Consider the following 19,622-nt stretch of genomic DNA (forward strand, 5'->3'; position numbering starts at 1 on the left):
GTCTTCATCTCCAATAATTTCTTCATCATTTCTTCCATCGCTGTGAACTTCCCATCCAACCTCTCATTATTGGCGGTGATTTCAAGGAATTTTTCCTCCAAATCTGATTTTAATTGGCCAAATTCGCCTTCCAGGACTTCGACCTTCTTTCCGGCCATCTTTCTTTCTACGAGTTACAAGAAATCTTTCTCCAAATGCCAAAAAACCCGCTGAAATTTCAGGATTTCAGCCGCCGATGGTCCCAAAACGATGCTCTGATACCAATTTGATAGGAAACACTTGGATCCCCAAGTGTTTCTCACCGAAACTGAAGTAGATCCAATGATATACTGCTGTCCACAGCAGAAAAACAGCAAAAACACCAAGAAAACTGAGAGAAAACGTAGGGAAATTTGTAGACAAATGATGCAAACACTTTTATTTCAATAGAGGATTAAAAGCACTTGCAAGATACAACTTTCCTTCAATTCGAGAGGAAGGAAAAACTCTCCAATGATCTCCGGCAAAGCCAAGAGCCCAAGAACACCAAACCCTAGATCTCAAAAATAATTCAAATGCAAGATGCCTCCAAAACTCCCCCTCATCCCTAATTAAAGCAAAAGGATTAAAGCAAAATACCTAATTAGCCCCTAATTCAAATAATTTCCCTCCCAAACATTAAAACAACCCATAGAGGGCCCCACCTAAGCTTCGCCCCTTCCCCTGGCCTGCTTCCGCCGAACATAGACCCGGACCGGTCCAGCCGGCCCCTCCTGGGCCGGCGTAACAATATTTGACTAAATAGTATATTTTTATGGCCAAAATGAATTTTATATTTTATTTTTGGGATTTTCTATTAATGCTTATTAGAACCAAAAATACAAAAATATTCAAAATAATTTCTGTTTAAAACTGTACTTGGTCTAATGTGTAAATGGGTGATTGCTTCTCTTTTGCTTAGACTGTATAACCCAGGTCTACATAATAGACTCAAAAGCTGCTGTGTAAACGGACGATTTAATACTATTCTCTGTTGAAATCCTTTGTCTTCTTGGTTCATTAGTTTCTTCATGGTATCAGTAGTAGGTTAGAATTCTGTCTATGGCTCACTCCGCCTCCTCCCAGACAGAAGTTCGTCCCTCTTCGGCATCAGCCGAAGCATCGGATCTGATCATTCCCTCCAATCTCAAGTTTCTGGTGTCCAACATCAAGAATGTGGTCACGATTCCCCTCTCCTCCGACAACTATTCCCTTTGGAGGTCACAGGTTCTCAAGATCGTCAATGCAAATAGGTTTCAAAGCTTTCTTGATCCCAACGTCACTCCTCCACTGCCGACGGTAACAAACCAAGATGGGTCGTCATCTATATATCTCCTGTTCTCCAAATGGGTTCTTACGGACTAGAACATTTCTGCGTCCATTTGCTCTACAATTTCTACCCAGGTTCTTCCCTATGTCATCTACTTGGAGACTACTGCAGCGATCTAGCTATCGCTACAAAACCGCTTTCAATCTACCAACAGATCAAAAGTAATTCAACTAAAGAATGAACTTCACAACATCTCCTTCAAGAACTCCAACATGACGCAATATCTCACCGAGATCGAGTCTCTAGTCGACCAGATTGCAGCGGCTGGAGCGATTGTTGATACGGAGGATATAATTCTTTACATTCTCAACGGTCTACCTCCCCCATATCAATCCTTCAAGATGGCTATACGAACAATGCTTACACTGATCACGCTCGATCAACCCTATCCTCTTCTTCTAAGCGAAGAAGTCAATCTGGCATCAGACGCAGCCAAATCCACCGGTCGGTCCGATCCCAACACTGCCCTCTTCAACTACCGTGGCAGAGGCAAAAGGTCTCGTGGAAGGAATCCGTCCAGCATTCCCAATTCATCTCGGCCACAAGCATCAGCAAATCTCATCTGCCAGATTTGCCTCAAAAAGCCCAGGCTGACATAGACTAAACATTCAATACACACCGTCATCAAGAAACACGAACACAGCTCTTCTTGCCGGAGCTGACACCACAGAAGCGAACTAGTTCTTGGACTCGGGGGCATCTTCCCACCTCACAAACTCACTCGAGAACATGTCAATCTCCACGCCCTATCAAGGATCAGACACCGTGACAATTGGCGACGGAAGCTCAGTCAATATCTCTCATACAGGGGCGGGTATCCTCCCGACCCCGTCTCGTAAGCTGCATTTATCACATATCTTACATTCCCCTTCTATTCAATACAATTTACTATCTATATCTCAATTGACCAAGGATAATGCATATCCATCATATTTGATCCTAATGGCTTCCTCTTGAAGGACATGAAGACGCACAAAGTCATTCATCGAGGACCATGTAACGGCGGTCTCTACAAGATCCCAATCAGCCAACAACCGAATAACAACATAGCTCTTGCAGCCAACATTTCGTCGACCGTCCAGTGGCATCAACGTCTTGGACACCCCAATAAAAGAACTTTTGATATAATTTCTAGTTGTAATCCAGGTCTAGGCTTAGGCAACACGAGCTCTCTTGCATTTCCTATAATACCTCTAAATGTCATAAGCTTGTATTTAATAAACTGGAACGCAGTGATCAATCTTTACTCTCGTTAATTCATTCTAATGTTTGGGGACCTGCCCCAGTAGAATCCAATCAATGATACATATACTATGTTATCTTTGTCGACGATTATTCAAGATTCACATGGTTATTTCCATTACGATATAAATCTGAGGTATTTGATACGTTTATTCATTTTAAAACACAGGTTGAGAACTACACCTCACGGAAAATAAAGACTCTTCGGACAGACGGTGGCACCGAATATGTGAATTACTCGTTCTCTTCTTTTCTGACGAACCATGGCATTACACATCAACAATCGTGTCCATACACACCAGAATAAAACGGATTGGCAGAGAGAAAGCACCGCCACATCATAGAAACCACTCGCACGCTTCTTGCTATAGCCTCTATCCCGTACAAATACTGGCCGGATGCCGTAGCCACGACATTCTATCTTATCAACAGATTACCATCCCTGACTACAAACAAGGTTTCACCATTCGAACTGCTTCACAATCGTAAACCGCAGTATGAACATCTCAAAGTTTTCGGGTGTGAGTGCTTTTCGCTCATACCGCAGCAAGCCCGTCACAAGCTGCAGCCTAAGGCAAACCCGCACGTCTTTATTGGCTACTCCGACACTCACAAAGGCTACAAGTGCCTCAATCCTCATACGAATAAAATCACCATCTCACGTCACACTACATTTCAAGAACACTGGTTTCCCTTCACCGAAGCACATTCATACCATACCAACAATCCTCCGGACATATCTCCCTCATTACTTACTCCGGTCTCTGTGCATTCTTCTAACCCCGCAAGATGTTTTCAGCCAGCATCCTCTGTCAACCAAGTCTCAGAACCCCCCGTGATCTTGTATCCTAACCGAACTCCATCTGCTACAACAAACAACCAGCAATCTCAGCTAGCCCCGAATCAATACGTCATACCATCTCATCCAATGGTGACACGAAGCAAAACCGACACTCTACGCCCAACAATAAAACTAAACCTGATTCATTCCCACAATCAGGAAACAATCCAGTCAGATCCAACTACCTACACTGAAGCTGCCAAGAAATTTGAATGGCGTCAAGCCATGGCCATCGAATTCTTTGCACTTCAACGTCAAGGAACGTGGCAACTGGTCAAACCACCGCCAAACGCCTCAGTCCTAGGATGCAAGTGGACATACAAAACAAAGCGTCACGCAGATGGCACGGTGGCTACTCACAAGACCCGATTGGTTGCTCAAGGTAACCATCAACAATATGGACTGGACTACCTGGAAACCTTCAGTCAAGTTGCCAAACTACCAACCATAAGGATCCTTCTTGTAGTCGCTCTACACAACAATTGGCTGGTGCAACAACTTGATGTGGCCAACACATTCCTGAACGGACACCTATCGAAGACGGTGTACATGGCTCAACCGAAGGGTTTCGAGGATAGCGTACATCCGGACTATGTTTGTCATCTCAACAAAGCCATCTATGACTTAAAACAAGCTCCTAGGCAGTGGTACAATATGTTTACCTCCACTCTTATCAACATTGGCTTTAATCATAGCCAATCTGATCCCTCATTCTTTATGTACAACAAGGACCAAATTCGCATCTACTTACTGGTGTACGTCGACGACATCCTCATATCCGGGAATGACCCGGACACCATTACTAAGATCCTCAACAAACTCAACAAAGAGTTCAATATGAAGCACCTGGGAGATATATCAGAATTTATCGGCATCAAAATAACTAAGCATCCAAATAGTTATTTCCTTTCTCAAGAAAAGTATGTACATAAAATTCTTGCACAGGCAAACCTCGCGGACTGCAAAGAATTGGCGAACTCCACCTGCACCAAGATCCCAAACACATTCAACACAGATACTGTCCTTCAAGAACCCACTCTCTACCGCAGTCTTACCGGGTCCTTATAGTACCTAACAATCACTCGCCCCGACATCTCCTACAGTGTGAATCAGTTATCACAACACATGCATAATCCACAACCTCAACACATTTATCTGTTGAAACGCCTTCTGCGATATCTCAAAGGTATTTCCAAATTTGGTATATTGGTTTCAAACACTGACCTTACTCTACAATGCTTTTAAGATGCTGACTGGGCAGGAGATCCGGAATCCAGAAAATCTACATCTGGATACTGCTAATTCTTAGGAAACAATATCATCTCCTGGATTGTCAAGAAACAGCACACAATCGCTCGTTCATCCACCGAATCCGAGTATCGGGCATTGGCAGCACTCACGGCGGACATAATATGGATCAGACGGCTGCTCTCCAAATTCGGTATCATTCAAGACGGTCCAACGAAGATATTTTGCGATAACACCTCAGCGATCGCACTAGCTAACAACCCGGTCTTTAATGCTCGTACAAAGCACAAAGAAATAGACCAAAAGTTTGTACGAGAACACATTCAGAACAACAACATCTCCATTCTACCAATCAGTACAACAGATCAAGTAGCAGACATATTTACAAAGGCACTCTCCACACCGCGGTTTCAAAAATTTCGTCACAAACTGACAGTCATGCAAGACTCATCAGTTTGCAGGGGAGTATTAGAACCAGAAATACAAAAATTTTCAAAATAATTTCTGTTTAAAACTGTACTTGGTCTGATGTGTAAATGGGTGATTGGTTCTCTTTTGCTTAGACCGTACAACCGAGGTCTATATAATAGACTCAAAAGCTGCTGTGTAAACAGACGATTTAATACTATTCTCCGTTTGTCTTTTCTGTAAAATCCTTTGTCTTCTTGGTCCATTAGTTTCTTCAATGCTAAAGGTTTTCTTACTTCTAAACTCATACCTGATGTAATAAAATTTGTTTAAACGTTGAGATTCTATTAATGCCAATATAATTGCTTAACTGATGTGCACATTGCTACTAAATGCAAATCAAATAATCATATTGTGAATGGATGGGGTGCTTATATTGTTCTTGCTCTGATTTTACAAGGGGGTACTTTTGCTTTATATTCACTTCTCTGCCGACATGCAAAAATTAGGACTATTCCCAACCAGCATAGAACAGATGAAGAGTTAACAACATATAGTTGCCGAACTTATGATGAGAATTCATTCGCAGCAAAACTCAAGCACTGGTTAGAGGCTCATACATACAAGAAAAATGCTGTTCTTATTCTTGTTCTTATTGGAACATGCATGGCCATTGGGGACGGTATTCTTACTCCTGCTATTTCAGGTATAATATCCCTATATATTGCTTAATTTTCCCGCTGGACTTATTTTTTTTTTGCTGTTATTTCTTTTATTTGCCCTTCTCTCTGCTGAATGTTGGCCATTAAAAGAGAAGCATAATACTAAGTTAAGTATTGCAGAGATGAGGATGCTTAGGTGGATGAGTGGCTTTACCCTTAGAGATAGGATTCAAAATGAGCATATACGTGAAAAGGTTGGAGTAGCTCTAGTGGAAGATAAGATTAGAGAGAGTCACCTTAGATGGTTTGGTCACATTAAACGGAGGCCTTCCGATGAGCCGGTTAGGAAGTTGAGGTTTTAGATTTGACTTATGTTAAGAAAGGTAGAGGTAGACCTAAAAAGACTTGGTTAAAAAATATTAGAAATGATCTTTCTTTATTAGATTTAAATGAGAATTTGACTTTTAACATGACACAATGGCTAAAAAGGATTCATGTAGCTGACCCCACGTAGTGGGACAATGGCTTGATGTTGTTGTTGTTGCCCTTCTCTCTGCTCTTATTTATGTCCATCTTTATTTTTATAATAAATTTCATTAAATACTTTCTCGTCTCATATGACTTTTGCATAAAGATATGATGTTGTCATATCTGAAATTTCTGATTTGTTGAATGCCCATGGTACATTTGGTTGTTTAGTGCTATACTGTCCCTTATAGCCGCTGACATTCCTTTTCTGATGTCGAGGTTTACTTTTTTTAACAGTTCTCTCCGCATCTGGTGGACTCAAGGTGAACCACCCTAATATAAGTAATGGTAAGTTTAATTAGGCAGGCTTATCCACAATGCTATGAATGTTTAGTTTATTTTTTATGTTGTAGTTTAATTTCTTCAAGTGACACTGCAAATCGCTTTGAATGCAGGTGTGGTTATACTGGTGGCTGTGGTTATATTAGTTGGTTTATTTAGCTTGCAGCATTATGGTACAGACAGAGTTAGCTGGCTATTTGCTCCCATTGTTCTCCTCTGGTTCCTGTTAATAGGATCCATAGGCGTGTTCAACTTATGCAAATATGACAGTTCAGTTCTCAAAGCCTTTAATCCAGTTCACATAGTTAGATATTTCAAAGGTGGCCACAAAAATTTGACTTCCCTGGGAGGGATTATGCTTAGCATTACAGGTCAGCATCTGAAGAATGTAAAAAGCACTTTTCTTTTATTCGTGCTTTTATTTATTTATAACACCTGTTTTTCTTTTTTCCAGGAGCTGATGTATTATTTTCCGACCTGTGTCATTTCCCAGTCCTTGCTGTTCAGGTGACTTGTGGTATCTGTTTAAGGCTTCGTTTGAGACCTTTTTTTTCTGCTTCTTAAAGCAGCTTCCTACTAGGAAGCTACTTTAAAAAGCAATAAGAAAGCGGCTTCTTTTGGGATGACTTTCTTCTTGCTTTCTAAAACAGCTTTCCAGTGCAAAAATTTCATGAATTTGAAATTTTTATACTGAAAAGCCGTTATAAAAGAATTATGAAAGCTGTCTCAAACGGAGCATAAGTGACCCTTATCTTTCTCAAAGCTTGTCTATTACTCTAAGATTTGCTTTTATGCAGATTGCTTTTACTTTTGTTGTTTTCCCATGTCTTCTTTTGGCGTACACTGGACAAGCAGCTTACATCATTCAACACCAAGATCATGTTTTTGATGCATTTTATAGGTCGATTCCAGGTTGATTCTTACTTCTCACTCTTCTCCCTTAGATTCTTAACTGACTGATACATTCCTTGTGAAAAGATGGTGATTCTTCTTCTTTTTAATTCCAGATGGTATATACTGGCCAATGGTTATCATTGCAACAGCTGCAGCTAGTATTGCTAGCCAAGCCACCATTTCTGCAACATTTTCAATTATCAAGCAGGCAGCCGCTCTTGATTGTTTCCCCATGGTCAAGGTTGTCCACACATCAAAGAAGTTTCTTGGACAGATATATATTCCAGACATTAATTGGATTCTGATGATCCTCTGCATTGCTGTTACTGCTGGGTTCAAAAACCAAAGCCAGATTGGCAATGCTTATGGTACACATGCTTATCACCCCTCCCTCCTTCCAACTCTGATAATGAATGCTCTGGATATATAGAAGTTGCTTGTCATTGCATAAGTAACTCTTGTTATATTCCGTCCCTTAAAACATATCCAAAGAACAATGCTTATATGAGAAGCTTGTGGCACATTTTGTCATGATATATTGGCCTTAGGCCTATCTAATGAAAATATGATATATATTTGTATCCTTTATGAGAAAAAGGCTAAGACATTTTCTTTGTTTTATTTCCTTTATAGTTAGGAAAAATGAAAAGAAAATAAATTTTTGGATTGTTTATCCAATATTTACTGCTTATCATGATTGGATATTAGAATCAGTGAAAGCATCTTGTTCATATACTAAAAGTTGAGTCTCTGAACAGGAACTGCTGTTGTAATCGTCATGCTGGTTACAACCTTATTAATGATCCCTATAATGTTCTTGGTATGGAGAAGCCATTGGATGCTTGTCCTCTTCTTTACCGCCCTCTCCCTTTTGGTGGAACTCACTTACTTCTCTGCAGTCCTATTCAAGGTCAATGAGGGTGGATGGGTGCCACTTGTCATTGCTGCTGCTTTTCTCTTAATCATGTTTGTTTGGCATTACGGTACAGTTAAGCGCTATGAGTTTGAGAAGCACTCCAGGGTATCAATTGCTTGGATTCTTGGTCTAGGCCCAAGTCTTGGCCTCGTTCGAGTTCCCGGCATCGGCTTCGTGTACACCGATCTTGCAAGTGGAGTACCTCACATCTTCTCGCACCTCATCACTAACCTTCCCGCCATCCATTCCGTCGTCGTCTTCGTTTGTGTGAAGTACCTTCCAGTTTACACCGTCCCTGTAGACGAGCGCTTCATAGTGAAACGAATCGGCACGAAAAGCTTTCATATATTCCGATGCGTCGCAAGATATGGATACAAAGATCTGCTCAGGAAGCATGATGACTTTGAGAAGATGCTGTTTGATAGCATTTCAGTATTTGTTCGTCTTGAGGCAATGATGGAGGGCTACTCAGATTCAGATGAGTGCGCATTTTCCGCGCAGCAGAATGCGAAGTCGATCGATCTGCTTGAAGCCGGCTACATGGATACTTTAGGCTCCATCATGGAGGTGAAAAACACCTCATCACAAGATTCCATACCTGTACAATCATCACACCAAGGCAGCTCTGTAACAAGGTCTTCAGCTCCTACAAGCCAAATAACCAGCGAGGAGCTTGATTTCTTGAACAGATGCAAGGAAGCTGGAGTGGTTCACATATTGAGTAATACAATGGTGAGGGCCCGAAGAGATTCAAATCTTGTTAAGAAGATTGCTGTTGATTATGTTTATGCTTTTCTTAGGAGGATTTGTAGAGATAACAGTGTGATGTTTAATCTTCCCCATGAGAGCTTGTTGAACGTTGGACAGATATTCTATGTATAGCTTTTGCTACATCTTTGGTATTTTAATGCAGTTCAGTTATAAATGGCTTTTGCTTTTTAGATAGAAGAATAATCTCTCTCTGCTGGGTTTTGATTTACCAATTTGTAAAGTTCAAATATAATCTCTTCTCCAGGACGCTAAGGCAAAAGTCACTGTAGTATTTTGTTTCTGCTATAAATTCTTATCCACATAAAGGAATTGGCAATGTTCATTGTTTCTTTCTTATGGCTTCGTTTGGGTCAGGATATTTATGACTCTAAGAATTATGGCTTCGTTTCGGACGGTTTTCTTATTGCTTCTTAAAGCAAATTTTTAGTATAAAATTTTAAATCTAGAAAGCTGTTTTAAGAAGTCATAAAAAAGCTATCCCATACAAAGCCTATATGATGGATGATGAATTTTATAAACATTAGATTTATTTAGAGTTGAGTGCTTATGTATTATATTAATATCAGAATAAAGCTTCATTTGGGACAGTTTTCTTACTGCTTTTCAAAGTAGCTTTTTAGTACAAAAGTATAAAGAATTTAATTTTGTACTAAAAAACTATTTTAAAAAATAATAAAAAATCAATCACAAATGAAGCTTAAGTTAGTTTTATTTAAAGATGAATGATGATGTATTATATGGATGGATATAAAAATTTTTTTAGATTAAATTTAGATCAGCATTCAAATTTATTCCTCAAAATTATATATTTTTAGAGGTTTGCAAACTGTTGGAAATTTGCCGAATCAGATTATCATTTAAAATTAAAACAAAATTCAAGATGGTTATAAAAGATGATGTAGAAGTAATGTTTTTTTTTCTTGAAAACTCGCAAAAAATTGAAAGGGGATTTACATACATAGCACTTAAAATATTAAGATTTTAATATTTAATATTTATACCTTTCATTACATGCAAACCAAGCAATTACAATCTTTGTACGCAATTCGAACGTGTTCGAATGTGCGTACACAATGCTTATTTTGTTGCGTATTTTTTGATACATAATTTTTTCGTGACAAAATAACTAGCAAATAAATAATACTCATTAAATACACAAAAAATATATAAAAAATACTTAAAAAAATTATGTATCAAAAATACATAACAAAATAAGCACGCACATCAGAACATTCGGACTGCGTACATAATAATTTCTCTCCAATTAGAGGATGGAGAGAGATCCGTGGAAACAGGAGAAAAGAAAATGGAGCCAAGCATTGCCAGCCACAGAGTAGGGCCAAAAAAAGACCCGTCGATCTATCGAGCTCTGCTTGTGGTGGCCACTAACTAGGGCAAGGGAAGCGTGACGTTCACTCCACGCGGCCCATGCGGCACTCCTCACTGGCGCACGCGTCTTCTTCCTCCTTTGCCGGCGGAGGCGCTGCCGCTTGGTTGCTCAGCTGGCATGCGCGGCTCTCTTCCGCGAGAGCCCGCGCCAACCGCAGCTTCTCGAAAGCGATCGTCGTCGCCGCGGCGGAGGGCCCATCCTGCCTCTTCGTCGGGTCTATCGAGACCGCGAGCAAGGAGATGCTTGAAGCGCTCTATCAACAGGTGTAGTGTTCATTCATTCAGGTTTTCCGCCGATTATATATCTGAGTGTTTAGCAGCCGCTGCCATTTCTCCCTTGAAGATAAGTTTGATGCATTTTTTTAAGCCTAAGCACCGAATCAGGGCTACTCGGATAATTTTTTTTTCTTTTATTCAAGGGGAAAGTAGTTGTTTGGTAGGGGAGGTGGAGGTAGATGTAATTTCCATGCCTTTGGATTTTGGTTAATTGATGAATGATTCATACTTAGTTCAGCTGTTTGAGAATTTTGACAGTGAAGTATTAAGTATTTCCTAATCTCTGTTGAATTTTGAAGAGTCCACTCTGATCCCATGAAAAAAATAATTTTGTGGGAAGCTTGGAACTAGAAGCGCTTATGCCGCAATTTATTGACAGAAAATACAACTTCGGCTGTTGTGGGTGCATCTTTCCCAGTTTTACAAGGCACGGTTGTTTCCAAAACTTATGATGACTTATTAAGGTGTTTTAAATAGACTACCAAATGTTTTTGCTCAAATTTAAAACCTGTTTCCTTATTAGCATAAGACACAGAAGAACACAATACAGACATATAAACGAGGAGGAGAGGATTTGTTGTGCTTGTACTCTAGAGTTTTCCTGGAGAGAGAACGGTAGTGGGTGGTATCAAATAGAGTTTTCCTGGGAAGGACCTTTTTATCAGCTAAACGGAGAGATGGATTTCTTTTTTTCTCCTTGTGCTACAGAGGTCTGGAAGGAAGTAGGAGGGATCCACATTAAGCAACTTACCACCTCATTTGCTGTATGCATTATCATGAATTTACATTATTGTCTTTGATGTTTAGGTTATCAACACCGTTGGAGGAGCATTGTCTGTTTTAGAAATTTTGAATACTATAATAGAATTATTTTAATTGATGATCTTGATCTATCATGTGTCTAATGCTTCCTTTCTTGTTACCACAGGCTCGGGATTCCTATTATAGCGGTAAACCCTTGATTTTCGATGACATGTTTGATAAAGTAGAGGTAAATGTGTTTGGTATTTTTACTACCATCACAGTGTAATTAAGTATTTTTGATCCTAAACTGATAAAAAAAGGAAATAACAGTTAAAACTACGTTCATATGGCTCAAAATCTGTTGTCAAGTATCCTCGTTGTAGTCTCATGCGACAATCGACATATGCAGATGCCGAGGTACCTCTCTTTATGGCTTTTGTATCCATTTTTTATGTCAAGAATCCTGCATTTTACTTGTTTGTGGATTGTTATGGCTTATTTGTAGGGCAGGAAGATCCTTCTCAGGTTTTGGCATTAGCAACTGTGTGGACTTTGTTACTTGCTCTAGGCAGCTCCGCCTATCTCATCCCCACAATCCTTACCATCAGCATAGCTCTTGAAGATGGTTTCAGTTCAAAATCCTTCATAAGCAGCAGGAATTATCCATTTGATTTAGTTCCAATGTTGAACAGTGCTTTGTTCACTGTATTCGGATTTGCAATTGGTTATCCCATTGCATCATCGTCTGGTAAATTATACTAGTCAAAATCAACATCAAGCCTTTATCCCACTATGTGGGGTCGGCTTTACGAATACTTTTCCTCCATTGTGCCCGGTTAAAAATTAAATTCTCATTTAAATCTAATAAAGAAATGTCATTTTTAATATTTTCTAACCAAGTCTTTTTAGGTCTACCTCTACATTTCTTAACATATGTCAAATTTAATACATGTTCTTTTCTAACTGGGTTATCAGAAGGCCGTCATTTTATGTGAACAAACCATGTAAGGCGACTCTCTCTAATCTTATCTTCCATTGGAGCTACTCCAACCTTTTCATGTATATGCTCATTTTGTATCCTGTCTCTAAGAGTAAAGCCACTCATCCACCTAAGCATCCTCATCTCTGTAACACTTAACTTAATATTATGCTTCTCTTTTAATGACCAACATTCTACACCATAAAGCATTGCAGGTCTAACCACCATATTATAGAATTTTCCCTTAAGTTTGAGGGGGACTTTTCTATCACACAACAAGCCCGATGCATTCATCCACTTTAACCTTCTAATTTGAATTCTACTAATAATATCCTAATCTATTTCACCATCAATATGAACAATAGACCCAAGATATCTAAAACATGAACTCTTATTAATGACTTGATCACCCAAAGTCACAATCTCCCCACTATAACTATTATTACTAAAATTACACTCCATATATTCAATTTTAGATCCACTCAAATGAATGCCTTTAGACTCTAAGATTGACCTCCATAATTCAAGTTTACCTTCAACTCATTTTCTAGTCTTATCAACAAGAAGAGTATCATAAGTAAAAAGCATTCACCAGGGTGCAACGTCTTGCAAATGTCTAGTGAGAATATCCATGACGAAAGCAAAAAGATATGGGCTTAAGATTGATCATTGATGTAATCCAACTAAAATAAGAAAATACTTGGTCAAACCACCTTGTGTTTGAACACAATTAACAGCTCATGCATACATATCCTTAATGGCTTGAATATAAGCATTATTAACCCCTTTCTTTTCTAGAACTCTTCATATCATTTCTCTTGAAACTTTATCATATGCTTTCTCTAGATCAATAAATATCTTATGTAGATCCTATTTATTCTCTCTATACTTATCCATCAAACCTCTCAATAAATGTATAGCTTCCGTAGTAGACCTACCCAGCATGAATCCAAATTGACTTTGAGAAACATTAGTATCACGCCGCAACCTATGCTCTATAACCCTCTCTCATAGTTTTAGCATACGACACTGTTACATCGTGGAAGCAAAAACAACAAACAATAATATAAAAACTGCAGTAAAATCAAAATGGTGGTTGATTTTTTATTAAAACTCCAATAAGAGAAAATAAAATATAGGTGATTTATAATTCGAGATGTAGTTTAGTAAGTCAAGAAATTCCTTCATCTCTTAAGAATTTTCATACCTCTATTGGAATATCATCAGATCCAACAGTTTTTCCATACATCATTTTCTTTAAAGCCTCTCTAACTTCGGTTTTATCAATACGTCGATAAAATTAAAAAATCTTTATTTTCATTTAGGGTGCTAAGGTCACTAAAGTTAATCGCATTCTTATAATTTTCATTAAAGAGTTTATAAAAATATCTTATTCACCTTTGTTGAATATCCTATTCTAATAAAAACACTTTTTGATCTTTATCTTTAATACACTTCACTTGAATTAAATTCTTTCTTCTTTTATTTCTTTGTTTGGCTAACTTATACATATATCTTTCACTCTTCTTAGTATCTAATCTATTATATAAATCATTAAAAACTAAAATTTTCTAAATTATACTAATTAATAAATTAGTCTTATCATTTATGAATATTAATCTAAAATAATATTAATAAACTAGTCCGATTGGCAAATTATACTAGTTTTTCTTCTAAATAACAAATTAACAGCACAACCTAAGTTTTTTTTTTTAATTTTAATGTGTCAAGATCGCATGATTTATTGTGTTACTTCTGATGTTATAATTGAAATGTTACACTTTGCTAGCCTCCATAGCACAACTGGTTTTTTGATTTGCATTCATTTGAGATGATTGAGGTGATTATCTGGACAATGATTATTCAATAGTTTCTTATGGATTGTTAAATGCAGTGAAAATTCATGAGTAAATTAAGAATATACGCACTTGTTATAGATCCAAGTACTCTGGTTTTGAATACAGTATTGAAGCTTATGTAGTCTAAAATTTTATTTCATGATTTTGTAAATTCTGATTTCAGGAAGATATAGTTGACTTTTTGTCATTAGAATTTCTTATTATGTTCTTTCACAAAGAATCAATCTTTATGGTACGTGTACAATGAAATCAAAATTTATGTATGTATATTAAAAAATATTGAGTAGCATGTCCCATTATGCTAGACATTTCTGCACCAATCAATTGGCTTTATAAATAGCTGATACAAATTCATTGGTTTTCTTTCATTGTATTTTAAAAATAGTGCATAGAAATTAAATAGGTAGAATATTAAGAATAATAAATAAATAATGAGTCAATTAATTATGAATTATGCTTAAAATTATTAAGGTTAGAATGTTGGGAGTTAGATTTCGATGTCATGTGTCAGGTGTCGAGAGAGAAAATGACAACATTGTTGGCAGTCATATGTCGATGTCATGCTTGGGTATCGTGCATTGATGTCGAGCCGGTGTTGGCCATTGATATTGAGACAACATTGAACAAATATAAGATATCGAGACAACGTAGAGGCATGGCTGTAGATTTAGCAACTGCTAATGCCAGTCGTCAATTTCAAGACGGCATCAAATGCCAATGGCGATAGGGTGTTAGATGTTGATGTTGAGATGGCGTCAGATGTCGCTATCTATATGGCATTGGGCATCAATGTGAACCTTAGCCACGATCTGCTTGAGAGAAATGAAAAAGGTAATGTTTAGGAGAACAAGGTATTGAGTACAAGTAATTGATTTGGGGCTATAGAGAGGAAATAAGAAAATTTTTAAATTTTTAAAACTAAATAAAATATTGAAACATATATATTATATTTTAAAATATATTTTTTGTAAAATATTTTGAACACTTTATTTTTTAAATATTATTTTAATCTGACACTTCTTCGTTTTTGTTTGAGGTGTATTTTTGTTGTCCAACATCTGACACGTGTCGCACTTTGCATATGCCCTTAATGAGAAGTGTCAGTGAAGACCTTTTTACCAAAGTTACCTTTTGTGACTTTATTTTTTCTTTTCCATAAGCATCATTTAATGGTCTTTTGCATATTAAACATAATTGGGACAATGTTTCATCAATCTACTTCAATGATCCGGACGTGCTTTTGATTTTTTTTTTTTTTTCATTATGAATTTTTCATGAATTGATGGTGATTTCTGATCGTAAGAAATTAAAATGCAAATGCTTGATCTTATCTTTTCACTTTATGCTCATCGATACTTACTGATCTTCTAAACAGTCCTAGCTCTGAAAGACCTCTGGATGAAGCACTTAGTGGCATTAAAAGGCGCATGCCCAAATTGTGGGGAGGAGGTTGAACCCACTGGCTATTGACTTTCTTATATGTTTTAACTACGACTTCGTCTGGGACGGCTTTCTTACTGCTTTTTAAAGTAGGTTTCTAGTACAAAATTTTTAATATTTAAACTAAAAAACCACTTTAAGAAGCAGTAAGAAAGTCATCCCAAGAGAAGCCTATAACGCATTTGACTAATTCGAATATGGTTACTTGTCAGGTCTTTGCATTTGTGAAGGCTGAAAATTCTATTCTCTTTCCACATGGTACCCAATGTCATGTCTGTAAAAGTAGATTGGAGTTTCGTGGTAAGGTTGAGGTAATCATTTTCTACTTCTATGTGCATTATATCATTGCTCCTTTACTTCAATGGTTTTATGTTAACTGGAAAGGCAGTTTTTGTCACTTAAATTTGAACCATTGGATCAATAATATAGAAAGCTACTTAGTCCTCGCTATAAAATATGTTTTTAATGCTTAATGAACTTATCGTCTCCTGTCTTTAATAGAGCCCGCTTTTAAAAGTCTGTACTAAGAATCAGTTGTAGGATTTACCATCATTTGTTAAAAAAATCCCGAAGTTGCGTTCTTTTTATCATATTTGATGAAAAAGAAAAGATCAGTTGCAGGTAATGATGATATTTTTTACCGCTTTGAAGAAGTTTGAACCATCAGCTTTTATGTAGTTGCCTGTATTTTGCAACATCATAATATCCGGTTAAAAATATACCCACCTGTACTTCGATTTATTTTTCTGTGCGGAGTCCGGATGGCGTCCAGAGACCAATAAAATGCGTCACGTCACCTCAAAAATGTATCTCACTCGGTACCGAGTGTGTAACCGGCTGGAGAACCGTCTAGTATCCGCATAGAATAATAGCTCCTGTACTTCATGTTGGATTGCTAGCATTGTTTGCATAGCTGATTGGAACGTCGTCATCATTAGCTTTCTCCAAAATGCTTAGGGTCATTTTTATTCTTTATGATTCCTCTGTCTTCTTTGGGCTCGTTTGGGACGGTTTTCCTATTGCTTTTTAAAATAATTTTCTCTAGGAGAAAATTGCCGTAGAAATCAATAAGAAAGTTGTCCCAAATGAATTCTCAGTATTGAAAATACACATTCATTTGTTACAATCGAAATAAATAAAGCTAAAATCGATCTAATTAATCAATTTATAAGAGGACCTATGATTGATTTTCTTGTCTTCAACAACTATTTACATATATCATAAGTTATGAGATGCACATTCAATTCTTTTGATCAAAAGAAGTTTTTAAAATAAAATTTATTTGCAGTGTGATAAATATCACCAATTTGATATCCATCTAAACAATCCAAGGTTGGAGCAAATTAACTGTTTGGGATAACTTTTTTGCTGTTTTCTGAAGCAATTTTTTAGTATAACATTTTTTATTCTAAGAATTTTTTTTTTACTTAAAACGAAGCCTTAGAATGCCTTCTATTTAGTTATTTTTGTTCCTCAAATAATAGAATTTAATATGTTCATGGAAGATGCTTGTAATTTATATGCAGCGATCGATATCTAGGCCTGAGCAGCGCTGGGTTTACGGTCGGGTTTACCTTTGTCCCAACAGCACATGCTAGAAGCTTCTGGTCAATATGTACAGTGCATTCTTTCATCATCCATTGAAAATGGGGTAATTCTCATTTAACTCCTTCACTTTTTCCTAAATATCATATAGCCTTTTTGAGATTTGGCAAAATATCAAATCTCACCTTGTGTTTATTTAATATTTAATAATAACATGGACTCTTTTGCACTTGAAAAATATAACAATAAAAGTCCTATCAAAATTTAAAATTTTATAAGAGCTGTATTATTATTTTTTAGATATTTGTGATGGAGATTACATGCTCTAAATTCTAGATTGAAATCATTGCAATTAAGGATAGGCCCTTTCTTTATTTATATGTTTAGGGTTTAGATCTTAAATTACATTATCATTTAATTTGCTTCCTCTAAAAGAAATTGTATTAAGATATTTTGGCACAAATTAAATTATAATAATTTGTTAGTCATATAATTTAATCACTCGGTTATGTATTATATTTATTTCAAATTAAATTTAATGATTTAAAAATTGATAATAATGATATCAAGTTTTTAAATTATTGAGTTTTATTTTTGGAAAAAGAGTGATATAAATTTTAATTAATTATTTATGAGAAGATAATTGATTTATGTATATGATTTTATTATATTTACTTGCAGCTGCACTCCATGAAAGTCCAAATCTCTCAAAATACTTTAACAGCCCTAATTTTTTTTTTTTGCGCATCTATTATACACCATGAATTACTAATGATCATTAAGATGCTTAATTTAATATTAAAATTTGTAAAGTGATACTTAACCGCTTAATTATTGCATCATTAACTATTTTCCTATTGCCCCAACATGGAAATTAATTATAAAATGTAGCCACTAATGAAGAAATTCTTCATCATATAACAAATTAAAATTTATATAAATTCTCAATAGTGAATATGTCAAATGTTATCTACTAAAGGGGTTTTTGGGTTTGAAATAAAATAGATGTAAGGTATTCTAAATACAAGGGCATTAAAAATATTAGTGGTTGGCTTGTAGTGAAAAAATGAAGGGTAAATTTTGAAGAATATAAAGTTCATTGCCTAGTTTAATTTTGAAGTATTTTAAAATTGGTAGTCATAAAAAATTGCATGGATGTCATATTGGAATTCAAAATTTCAAAATTAAATTCAGGATCATTCGAGCTCTGATATTTAGTAAATTTATAGTTGAAATAAACGGCTCAAAAAATGAGTTCAATGATATCAAAAGTGAAAAAATTATTGTGTTGTGTTCGAATGCGTTCAAAGTGCATTGGGTGATATGGTGCGCTCAGATTGACCTCCGGACGAGTTCGAACATCGAACAGAATCTCTACCAAAAGTGACCCAATCCTAGCCTCAATGAGCTAAATCAAAGGCTTGAAGTGTAATTGAAAATTTTAAGACACTAATTGGATTACAAAATGATTTTCAAATTTAGCATGCTGATAGTCAAAATGAATGTGTCAACGAGAAGAATCCAAGGAACTCAAGATTGCTTCATGCTAGGACATCGTTGCTTATCGTTATTACCGGTCATCAACCTCAAATATCATATAAGCCTCGTTTGAGAGGGTGTTTTTTTTTGCCTTTTTCGTTTAGAATCGATGAAATTATTTTTTATTCGTTGCTTGTATGCGACGCTTTTGTAGAAAAACTTTTTAGGGAATTTTATTTTTCTGTTATTTAATTTTTTTTTTAGATTTATTTTTCCGTTAGAAAATTTAATTTCTTTAGCCAACGTTTCTAAAATGATGTTTAAAAAAAAAAATTCTTATTTTTTTTATTTTAATTTGATAAATCAAAACTTGTTAGGTGGATTTATTGGTCGAGTAAGTTCTTTCTGTATGTGGCCGACAAACTTGAGAGAGAGTGGCCCATTCTGTCGCAGCATTATAGAATAATATTAATTGAAAGTAAGTACGACATTGGTGCCTTGACTGAAAGGCCACATTGGACAAATAAATAAATAAACTATTGTAGTAATTGCAGCCATTGGCCAATAATAAAATTTTTCATGGTGGGCCATTCTGCCATGTGCTCGACCAATTGGAACCACTTGCTCTCTCGTGTGAGCCACTAACAAATATACATATTATTTATCATATTTACATATTTACCTCAATATTTTGCATTGTTTAAATTTCATATTGCAGAAGACAGTTCAACGCATTAGCAGTTATGTAATAACATCAATGTTAGAGATTGT

General features: G+C 36.4%; 2 protein-coding genes across 3 annotated transcripts in view; both read left to right on the forward strand.

Moving 5' to 3' along the window:
- Positions 1-9,317, forward strand: part of LOC110096651 (probable potassium transporter 11) — a 17,644-nt gene extending 8,327 nt beyond the window's left edge. For both annotated transcript variants that reach the window (XM_020822690.2, XM_028696028.1), the window contains exons 3-9: positions 5,548-5,793; positions 6,515-6,565; positions 6,673-6,930; positions 7,014-7,066; positions 7,357-7,471; positions 7,567-7,821; positions 8,212-9,317. In XM_020822690.2, coding sequence (XP_020678349.1) covers positions 5,548-5,793; positions 6,515-6,565; positions 6,673-6,930; positions 7,014-7,066; positions 7,357-7,471; positions 7,567-7,821; positions 8,212-9,251 — 2,018 coding nt within the window. In that variant the 3' untranslated portion in view covers positions 9,252-9,317. The remainder of the gene's footprint in view (positions 1-5,547; positions 5,794-6,514; positions 6,566-6,672; positions 6,931-7,013; positions 7,067-7,356; positions 7,472-7,566; positions 7,822-8,211) is intronic.
- A 1,078-nt stretch (positions 9,318-10,395) lies between these two features.
- Positions 10,396-17,746, forward strand: LOC110096663 (PGR5-like protein 1B, chloroplastic). Its single transcript, XM_020822716.2, has 7 exons — positions 10,396-10,793; positions 11,734-11,796; positions 11,880-11,966; positions 12,060-12,297; positions 15,763-15,836; positions 16,040-16,138; positions 17,354-17,746. Exons 1-7 carry the CDS (start codon positions 10,569-10,571, stop codon positions 17,423-17,425), a joined length of 858 nt encoding a protein of 285 aa, XP_020678375.1. The 5' UTR covers positions 10,396-10,568; the 3' UTR covers positions 17,426-17,746.
- The last annotated feature ends 1,876 nt before the right edge of the window (positions 17,747-19,622 follow it).

The sequence above is a fragment of the Dendrobium catenatum genome, unplaced genomic scaffold (genome assembly GCF_001605985.2).
Source record: "Dendrobium catenatum unplaced genomic scaffold, ASM160598v2 fragScaff_scaffold_716, whole genome shotgun sequence".
Taxonomy (NCBI): Eukaryota; Viridiplantae; Streptophyta; class Magnoliopsida; order Asparagales; family Orchidaceae; genus Dendrobium; species Dendrobium catenatum.